This window comes from Gallus gallus, chromosome 3 (assembly GCF_016699485.2).
Source record: "Gallus gallus isolate bGalGal1 chromosome 3, bGalGal1.mat.broiler.GRCg7b, whole genome shotgun sequence".
In the NCBI taxonomy this organism is placed as follows: Eukaryota; Metazoa; Chordata; class Aves; order Galliformes; family Phasianidae; genus Gallus; species Gallus gallus.
In genome coordinates this window covers 75,220,900-75,231,200 of record NC_052534.1, presented here as the reverse complement: position 1 = coordinate 75,231,200, position 10,301 = coordinate 75,220,900, and the positions used below count along the sequence as shown (strand labels likewise).

The following is a 10,301-nucleotide window of genomic DNA, read 5'->3' as shown; positions in this document are numbered from 1 at the left end:
GTGCAGTTCATGGAGTTAAGGATACCACAAAGAAAACGCTCATTTTCACTTGGTGCTTTTTTTTTCTCCCACTAAATATCAGCTGTAGAAAAGCAAAACTATAACGTTTGCACTGAGAATGTGGCTGCCCGATCTCTGGAGGCACCTTCAGAGGGTGCTGGGCACAGCTGCCCAGAGAAGCTGTGGATGCCCCATCCCTGGAGGTGTTGAAAGCCAAGCTGGATGGAGTTCTGGGCAGCCTGATCCAGTGGGTGGGTGGCAGCTCTGCCATTCTACCAGAAAGTGTTAACAAAATACAGATTTTTAGCAAAATATTTAGAAACACGTATCTTTCACTGACTTTAGAAGCTGAAAGGCTTCTGACTGTACAACCCCCAACAGTCTCACCAGTTGCCAGAGCCACATCTTCTGTCAAATACAGCTTAAATAAACCTCAAAGGAAAGGATTCCACAGTAACTTTCAGAAAAAAAAGAATTAGAAAAAAAGAAGACATATGACGAAACATTTTACCATGTTTGGTTTAGACACATTTATTTATCCCATGTACTTCTGCTCTCTTCATTTAGGAAAAAGAAACCCCCAGTTCTGTAGAGAAAAGGCTGCTACCACCACAGATGTTACCGTGCAGAGGTACCGCAGCGGGAGACAGACAAAATAAGTTAGCTTCTATTTGTCTTCCATCTCTCCGGCAAAACACTGCTGTTGTAATTTTGGGGGCTTTCTGCTTTTCCTAAAGGATGTGCTACATCATCCATTCAGTTCTTTAAGGCCTTCTGTGTCCCAGTGATTTCCACATGGGAGAGTAACCAAGCCAAGAAGAAGGGGAAAGAACAAAAACAATCCAAACCCACTGTGGTAGATCTACCTTCAAGCATTCCCAGGACATCACCAGAGGCTGCTATTATAACCACATTCCAGACAAAAATAATACTGTGCTTATTTGCAGCAGATGAAAGTCCAGCTGTCAGCAAAACCGCACTCAGGACTTGGCCAACTTCAGTGCTTTCTGAAGTTCCCGCAGCTGCATGTGGCCTTGAGTAATCATCATCCGGATTGCATCCTGGAACACAAAAATTGAATCTCCTGAACTGAAGGTACATACACTGGCTTTACACGACTGCAAAGACTTTAACATATTACAGTATATGCAGCACCTTACGGCATGTCAGCTAACACTACAGTCACTGACATGCTTAAAAAAAACCTGGTGAATAATTAATCAAAACGAGCAGTATTTCCATCAACACTACATCTACCTTAGTGCTGTTAGGCTCTGCAGAATTCAGCCACCAATTCCTTGAGCGTTGGTTAGAAAAAGAAGCAAAGCAGAAAGCAGAGGACAAAATGCAGACAAGAAACGTGAAGGTTTCCACAATTTCTGCTCATGTACACAGCTGTCCAGTTATGTTTGGTTTGGCTTACAGTTGAAATCAGAGATTAATAAGAACACCAACACCAAGGAACAGAAGGATGCTTACAGGTTCCTGCAAGCCTGGCTGTGATGCTTGCAAACAAAACCGCAGCACAGCGTGGAGCACAGCTCATGGCAGGGGACTGCCAGCTCCCACTCCTCACCTCTTCTGTAGCATCTTTATTCCTCCGAAACTCCTCCCGGGCCCACTGCTGCAGATGGCGGCGGTCTGCCTCAGCAGGGACGTCCCTTAGGGCCCGCAGGATCCTCCTGTACAGCTGCAGCACCTGCTGCCGCCTCAGGAACTGCAGAATAGAGGTCAGCCTGCAGCCCTGTGGCAATGGTCCTGCACTGCTCTGAGATCAATGCAAAGCTCCCTGCCCCCCTTTTAAAGGATCTAACTTTACTACGGTTTGCACCAAATAAACTTAAATTTCATACAAACAGACAAACAAGCCAAACTCATTACAGTGTTTGTAGCCATCCCAGGCAGGGAGGCCACCACCACCTCAGTGCCTGCTGCCCAAGACTGTCCTGCTGCCAGCAGCCACATCCAGCGTTCATGGAATCAGGGGATCATTACAGTTGAAAAAGACCTCCAAAATCACCTAATCCAACCATCAGCCAACCCCCACCATGCTCACTAATGCTCACTAACCACATCCCTCAGTGCCACATCCACACAGTTCTTGAACACCTCCAGGGATGGTGACTCCACCACCTCCCTGGGCAACATCTGTCAATGCCTCACCACTCTTTCAAAGAAATTTTTCCTAATATCCAACCTGAACCTCCCCTGGCACAACTTAAGGCTGTCGTCACCTCTCATTCTATCACTGTTACCTGAGAGAAGAGGCCGATTCCCACCTCGCCACAACCTTCTTTCAGGTCATCTCATAGAGAGCAATAAGGTCATCCCTGAACCTCCTCTTTCCAGAATGAACAATCCCAGCTCCCTCAGCTGCTCCCCATAACCCTTGTGTTCAAGAGCCCTCACAGCTTCACTGCTCTTCACTGAACACGCTCCAGGGCCTCAATGTCTGTCTTGTAACAAGGGGCCCAACACGCACACAGTACTCAAAGTGCAGCCTCACCAGTGCTGTGCACAGAGGGACGATCACTTCCCTGCTCTTGTTGGCCGCACCATTTCTGATACAAGCCAGAATGTTGTTGGCCTTCTTGGCCACATGAGCACACTGCTGGCTCGTGTTCAGCCGAGCACCGACTAACAATCCCAGGTCTTTTTTCCCGCACCTCGCTGCTGCCATCTGCTTCCAGCACAGGGCTTTGCCTTCTCTATAGGTTTCCCATTGCAAAACCAACTTCCACACGCAGAAAAACAGACTGCCCTTAGCCCTATAGCTCGGGGGAAAAGAACAAACTGCACATTAAGCGGCCGAGCCATCTCCCCGCGGTGGGGACACGCACATACATTTCAACTCTGGATCACTACACTCCACCAGGCCCCCAGCAGCCGCTGCGGAAGCGTAGCGCTCCCGCTCCGCGCCTGCGGCCCCGAGGGCTGCCCGCGAGCACAGAGCGCCCTCAGCAGCCAAAGCTCCCGCCCACCGCGGCAAGTCTCGATCCCCCGTGTCGGCTCCGCTCTGGGCGGGCGAGGAGAGGCCGGAGCAGCCCGCTCGTACCTGCCGCAGGGTGAGGGTGCTGGGCGGCAAACGGCTGGCGGCCATGGCGCACGGCTCCGCCTCTCCCGGCCCGGCGGGCGGGGCACAGCGGCCGCCATTTGCTGCGCCGCCGCGTCCCTGCCGGAGCCGCCCCTGAGCTGGAGGCGGCATATCCTCACAGGGGGAGTACGGGTGTTGGGAGCTGTATAAACCAGAGTACATCTTCATACGAAATCTCCGATTTGTGCACTGCAAGAGAATGCTATTTCCATGTAGCAAATTTCGTTAATTTATTCAAGCTTTGTTCAGCAGAAAGGACAGGACAGACGTCATGACTACAAAGTGGTACCTTTTTATTATTAGTACAGACTATATAAGATGCATAGCTTCTGCAACAAAAACCATGTCCATGCTTGAAGACATCTGATGAATGAAAACGCCCTCAATGTCTGCCTTGGACACAGGGGCAGACTTCACAGTGTAACCTGGTAACGCAGGGATTACCACATGGCGTTATCCACAGTACTCCCTGTTGATATTACCAAGACAAAAATCAGCAGTAGCTACACAGGATTTGTTTTAACTGCAGAACGTTTTCGAGTATTCAAGTACTTTTTTTTCTTTTTGGTTGTTTAAAACCACCTGCTTTCCCCATTCCTCCTGCCTGCCTCCCTGAGAGCCGCCTGAGTGAAGCTGAAGAGCCCTTTTTGTGAGACAGCTCAAGTACTTCTCATATGGAAACGCCTTCCAAGAAGCAAGACTGGTAGTTCTTATTGCAACAGATAATGGTAGGAATTATTTTACCTCTGTGAACATTGCAAATACAGTTTTTCTTTTAAGTATTAAATTATTACAAAAGAAGCCGAAGAAAGTTTTACATTGTTTAGGGAATAACCAATGAAAGAAGAACAGTCTCACCACTGAGTAATCTCCGACAAAAGTGGGAGAATACACCCGAACCATTCTGTTCTCAGGCTGTCTGCCAGAGGGCAGCTCTTGTGCCTTAATCCTGTCCGAAGAGATCATAGGAACCCTCCAATGAAATGATGTTCCATGCATTTCAGCAGTTCAGCAGCAGTAAGGTACTTGCTTTGTCTACAAAGTGTCTGAGGCAGTCACCAGTTCAAACCACTGCCTGAGTGCATCGCTGAGGGTTTCTGGAAGAGCGTTCACATCTCTAAGGATCATGTAGAATGGGAATGGAAATTCTTCCATGTAAGATCTGATTTCGGGCAATTCTCCAGGTCCTCTGAATATAGGTACTTTAATGTCCAGGATGGAATCCTGTAAAAAAAAAAAAAAAAAAAAAAAAAAAAAAAAAAAAAAAAAAAAAAAAGAACTGACATGACTGCTAAACTACATGCATTGTTTTGAAAATTCATATTTGAAAAATGGGATAATTTCACCTCTCCTCAATTAAACATTAATAAAAAGTTTATTAAAAGCTGGGTCAAATGATAAATAAAATTGAAAGCTTAACACAAAGCAGTTATTTTTTTTATCAGGTTAAATTCCAGCTGTGCTTCTCTTAAAGGAGCTGCTTAGTTGCTCAGTGTAGCAGTTCAGAGAACTAATAACCCTTGTGAAAAATGCATTTCACTACTCAAAAATCCTAGCTTGCCATCATAACTAGATTAATCAGAGCATCATAATTGTTTATCAGAAAGATAAATTATTTTTATTTCGACAATAAATAGAGCAAATGAGTTTCCTATGGAAAAATAAAAATGTGTAAGTAGAAAACTTGAACTACAAAATTAGAATCTTCACCACACAATTCAAAGTAAAGTTGAAGTTTCCTTACATTACAGAGCCTCCCTGAAAAGCCTGCAGATATTTCAGCTTCCCAGCCAAGCAAATCTAAACCACGTATTTCCTACTGCATATTAAATATGGAGTCTAGCTTACTCAATTCAGGCACAGCTCTCACAGCTCTGGTCTGTCTGATCTTTAATCTCATCCTGGCTCCAGCTCTCATACCAAGTGGAGACTGCTGTCAGAAGTGATCATGGTGAACCAAAACTGAGGTAGAACAAACCACCTCTGAAATTCTGAATCTATCAGCCTGCCAGTTACTTCTCCGGTGAAGAAAATCTACAACCATTAAGATGGCAGTTTAGATTTATTTAGATTTTGTGATATGGAAGCTGATTTTTTTCTTCTTTTTTAATATAAGAGGATGAACATCACAACTGGGAGAAATCCTAGATGACTTGAGAAATGAAAAACTGAAATTGGCCTAAGTATGTTTGACCTCTGCAAAAGATAACACAGTTGTAAAGCACTATAAAGGCAAGAAAACAATTTGTTTCACTTCTCACTCACATCACTCGAATACTTCTCCCTTGTTCACATGCTTACCCGGGAATTAGGATTGTCCAACACTACGAAAATAACGAAGATGTTGGCATTCTGAGCTGCTTGAACTGCTGCTGTCACTCGTTCCTTGCCTTCCAAGAAAAGGCCTCTTCCATCAGAGACGATCAAAAGCAGCTGCGCAGTTTCTGAACACAAAGAACATTTTAAATTGCAGCCAGTTAAAAGTAAGCCATTTAAAAGGCAAACAGACTACTCTGTTGCTAGTTCCATGGGTACAATGGAAAACCCCTCAATTTTCCTAGGGAATTTAAAATCTTTATCAAACAGAAATCTGTGACATAGCATTAAGCCGCTCATGAGTAGGTCGAGAAAGGAGTTTTTTCCCCTCTGCGTAAAACCACTGAGAACTGGGATAAAAACCAGTCCATCAGTACCATAAACAAAGATGAAAGGCATAGAAAATACCCAACAAACTGAGCCACAGCATCATCTTTCTGCCTGATAGGTGCTTAAGAGTTGAACATTGGCTGCCACCGGGTAACTTATCTACATATAGTAGCAGCTGCTGCAATTAATTGGAGTAGTTTTGAACTCCTTCCATAATCGGGTACCTACATGCGTGCCTATGCTAGTGTTTCATTTTGGACAAAGACTGGTTTTGAAAGACATTTCCCCGTTGTTCTCACATCACAAAGGAACGCTGGAGTGCACAAAAGGGATTACTTTTGGATGAAACTGAACAAATTGAAGAGACATCCCTGTGTCATGCCAGCCTTCATGGTAAGGTATTACTTCAGGACCGTAGTGAGCATTCTGCTGACACGGCAACAAGCACAGGCAGAAAAAAGGCTCACCTGGATTCATATTTTGAGACAGCTGCTGTGCTGCAGCAAACATACTTGCTGATGATTCTAGAAACTGCAGAGGAAACAAATAAGAGAATAAAATTACCTCATCATAAAATAATAAGCATAACGTAGCATTTTAAAATAATATATTTCTGTATTTTAAATGCCAGAATAGCTTAGCTTGGCCACCTACACGGACTCATTTCTTGGCATTTACTTGCATTAACTCAAGTTCAAATTTGATGTATACTTTTGAACTAGGGAATCTATAGAAAACACTTCTATCTGGATTTAAAAATTGCCAGTTTTAATAAGGCCATCAAAACTTCAGTAAATTGTTCAAGTGATTAATTATGTCATTAAAAAATACACTATTTCTTTGGCTTTGACTTGCGACAGAAGTATCTAAAATCACATATGCTTCATTAAAAAGACATCAACTGTCAAATACAGCCAAATTTTGCCATTTGTAAAACTATATTTGAGCTATTTGGGTCTCTCCTTTTCCATTTATAGAACATCTTATTCAAGTTTGGAATGGTAAGAATGCAAATACCTTGCTAAAAACAAAATACCTTGCTGATGTCCAGAAACTATTACCATACAAAGTTCTTTTCAGGAAGAAACAGCCCAGACTGACAAACACTCAGGCTGACAAGCAAAGTTTCTTCCTATTCCTACAGTGGAATCCATGACATGAAAGCCACTTGAACTCCCATAGACTTTGATGGGGTTTGTCACCAGGCTACATCTAAGAGTAAGATTAATAGCTTATACCTAAAAAAGATTGAGACCAAACACAAACAGAGAAAGATGAATGCTTAGAAGTGATATAAATCGGAACAGAAAGTGGAAAAAAAAATCCTAATTGTGGTCATTTTGTTACCTGACGAGTTATCACACACTCAAATACAACCAACCAAAAAAAGTGATCACAAAAGCACCAAGCAGCTGATGCTTTTGTTGGGAGAAAACGTGCAAACCTGGTGCCCTGGAGGCATTCTTGTGTACCTGAGCTATTTTTGTTTTCTTCTGCTGAAATTTGCAAAGGCGCAGTATCCGTGTCCCTGACTGGTCACTGAACTGCTCATGGAAGGGGTGCAGCAGCTGAACGGTCTCTCCAAAGCTTCGGGAAATAATAAATAAATAGGCAGTAAATCAGTACTCGCATTCCCCTCTGAAATCTGAAAGAAGAGAATCAACTTTGAAAATAAACTCACCTACACACAGCAATTTGTCCCACTTCTAGAAGGGTCAGTGCATTCCCAATGACTGCCAGGGATTCATATGCAAGCTATTAAATTAAAAAAAAAAAAAAAGTTAAAAAAATGGGATATTCCAACTTTCTCCTCACAGTTTAGTATTCAATACAGAGAGTGTTACTGAAATTCATAGAATCACAGAACCCTTAGAGTTGGAAGGGACCTCTGAAGGCCATCTCGGCCAGCTCCCCTGCAACGAACAGGGACACCACAGTTAGATCAGGTTGCCCAGGGCCTGGTCCAGCCTCACCTTGAAAGTCTCCAAGGATGGGGCATCCACCACATCTCTGGGCAACCTGTTCCAGTGCCTCACCACTCTTATTGTAAAAAACTTCTTCCTTATATCCAATCTAAATCTCCCCTCTCTTACTTTGAAACCACTTCCCCTTGTTCTATCACCACAGACCCTGCTAAAGAGCCTGTCCCCTTCTTTCCTGTAGCTCCCCTTCAGATAGTGAAAAAAACAGTCACGATCTAGTAAAACAAATGAAGAAGCTGCCTATCCTTTCTCCCATTACAGATCTGAGAGAGCCACTGCCATAAAAGTACACCAATTCTATCTGAGGATTTCTGCTGGTTGATTTAGACAGCGATACCACTTCAGGTAGGCCAGTGAAATAAACAGTGAAATAACTGTTTTGAAGGAAACATGCATGTTTCATCTACAAGATCAACAAGATTCATCTGACAGACCTACAAGAGATCTGTCATGAACTAATATTTAATCCTGCCCAGCTAGACAAACTTCAGCATTCTGGAAGGAACAAAACCAGTTTTTGAGTGGATGCGCAGACCTTTTGTCTAATAAATGTAGTATTTCTTTCTTTCAGTTAACAGTCACTGATCTTTTAGCAACAAATCTCTTAGGCATGAAATCACAAGGGCTCAAGCCCACGGACCGGAAAAATAAGTGCCATAGAACCACCATCTGGCCTTCCCAACAGCCACCACTCCTGTGTCAAACAGCACATCAGCCAAGGACAGTTCCCTTGTAATCCTTCCAAGGTTTTCTTTTTACCTGTTTGGAGTGATTGTCTATCATACTAGAGGAATCATCAATAGCCAAGCAAATCTGGTACTGTCGTTTACTAGGCTTGGTTCTTCGCAACCAGATCTTATCTTTTCGGAACTGACTGGCAATATATGGGATCACTTTGCGCATGTTTAGTCTTTTCCCTGTTCTGTAGTCTCCTCTGAAAGTCAAGAAAGAAAAAGGCATAGTTATGGGACTTAAAAGTAAATATCTCGCTCCAGAGATCCTGCCCTATGCAGCAAAACATGGTATTTTACATTAATTTTTGATAAGTGAATAAATATTTCTAAATATCCATATTTAGGTATAGATTAAAATAAAACAACACACATTTCTAATGCAAGATTGATATTCAGTGCTCTTAAGTTCTTAACCCTAGATGCCTAAAAATGGAAGAGAAGCCTTTATGCTCCTCCAGTCTGAAACTATGTAAAAAACATACAACGTTTTGCTATTTAATCGCATCTATGACTCAACAACATTTCAGAGGTTTAAGTTGGTTTGATTACCACTGCACAGAAGAAAAGAGACTAGAGGCAATACCCTCGGGATAGGTACTTTAAATGATTGTATTCCATAAAAAAACCCTGAAGTTCCAATACAGAAGTAAAATGAATACATTTGCAAATAGGAATAATTGCCATAAAGCAGAAACAACGCTGAGCTGCAACTGTACATAAGTTAACCTCATCCCCCCAAAAAACAAGACTTGAAAGAAATATCAAAAAGATCCAACTTACTTCAGCTTGGCTGCCTGAGTGGGTTCCAGAATGAGTCGTAGCTGCTCACAAAGCTGCTGTGACAGAGGAGCTGTCAGGACTAAATACCTCTGCCACAACTGTGCTGCTTCCTTCTCCTAAAACATCATACATCACAGAAAGAAATAAAAGTGAATTATAAATACCAGAAATTTGGGAAGCACAAACCTCTGTGTACCAAGGAGGAGTTAGGTAAATATCAGCTGAAGCTATTTGGGTGCCTTGTAAATAAAGATGACCAGCTGCATTCAACGAAGAATGCTGCCTGCCTCTACAAAACCACAATGTGCAATGATCATTCCCTCCAGAAACTTGAGCACTACTGTTAATATGGGAAAATCTTGCTACGGCTGCCATCTTGTAGTTGGTATTACAGCAAGGCAAGCCATGGGGATGTGGTGCTTAGGGACATGGTTTGGTGGTGGATGTCTTAGTCTCAGCTGAGATGGAATTGTTTTCTTCAGAGTGAATGGTGTGATGCTATGTTTTGGTTCTAGAAGAAAAACAATGTTGACAAAACATCTATGTTTATAGTTATAACTAAGCAGTGCTATACAGAGCCAAGGCCATTCCAGCTTCTCAGCTAATACTTATGAAGGGCTGGGAGGGAACAGAATTAGGACAGCTGATTCAAACTGGCCAAAGGAATATTCCATACCACATGACATCATGCAGAAGGAGCTGGGAGTTCATCCAACTCTCTTCCACTGCTCAGGAGGCTAGCGGGACATCAGTCACGGGGTGGTGAGCAATTGCTTCTGCATCACTCATTACATAAATTCATATATATTTGTCATAATTATTATCCCTCTCCTTTTCTCTATCTTAGTAAATAGCTATATCTCAACCCATGACTTTTACTTTGTGTTTTTTTTTCCTTTTGAAACTCTTCCTTATCCCACTGGGAGGAAGGGGGAGTGAGCAAATGACTGCGTGGTGCTCAGCTACCTGCTGGGTTAAACCACAACGGTGGACTTGGTAGTGTTATTCAATGATAGGACTTGATGATATTACAGGCCTTTTCCAAAGTCAATGTTTCTGTGATAA

At 42.9% G+C, this 10,301-nt stretch overlaps 2 protein-coding genes across 3 annotated transcripts in view; both read right to left on the bottom strand.

The window, feature by feature from the left end:
- Window positions 1-515: 515 nt before the first annotated feature.
- On the bottom strand, window positions 516-3,122 carry LYRM2 (LYR motif containing 2). Its single transcript, NM_001278016.2, has 3 exons — window positions 3,056-3,122; window positions 1,577-1,717; window positions 516-1,061 (listed from the first exon to the last, which is right to left on the bottom strand). The coding sequence occupies exons 1-3, from the start codon at window positions 3,098-3,100 to the stop codon at window positions 981-983; spliced, it is 267 nt and encodes an 88-aa protein (NP_001264945.1). The 5' UTR covers window positions 3,101-3,122; the 3' UTR covers window positions 516-980.
- Window positions 3,123-3,366: 244 nt separating this feature from the next.
- MDN1 (midasin AAA ATPase 1) overlaps window positions 3,367-10,301 on the bottom strand; it is a 93,956-nt gene continuing 87,021 nt past the window's right edge. For both annotated transcript variants that reach the window (XM_419835.8, XM_004940386.5), the window contains exons 96-102: window positions 9,237-9,352; window positions 8,482-8,656; window positions 7,422-7,495; window positions 7,213-7,327; window positions 6,208-6,271; window positions 5,396-5,538; window positions 3,367-4,318 (exon numbers count right to left, since the gene is read on the bottom strand). In XM_419835.8, coding sequence (XP_419835.4) covers window positions 4,130-4,318; window positions 5,396-5,538; window positions 6,208-6,271; window positions 7,213-7,327; window positions 7,422-7,495; window positions 8,482-8,656; window positions 9,237-9,352 — 876 coding nt within the window. In that variant the 3' untranslated portion in view covers window positions 3,367-4,129. The remainder of the gene's footprint in view (window positions 4,319-5,395; window positions 5,539-6,207; window positions 6,272-7,212; window positions 7,328-7,421; window positions 7,496-8,481; window positions 8,657-9,236; window positions 9,353-10,301) is intronic.

Bases quoted from the DNA above. Each gene is read 5' to 3' on its own strand.
- LYRM2 (NM_001278016.2), bottom strand. From the start codon at position 3,100: ATGGCCGCCAGCCGTTTGCCGCCCAGCACCCTCACCCTGCGGCAG. The intron at 1,718-3,055 runs GTACGAGCGGGC...TCTATTCTGCAG, and splicing joins GCACCCTCACCCTGCGGCAG to TTCCTGAGGCGGCAGCAGGT. The intron at 1,062-1,576 runs GTGAGGAGTGGG...TTTGTGTTCCAG, and splicing joins ATAAAGATGCTACAGAAGAG to GATGCAATCCGGATGATGAT.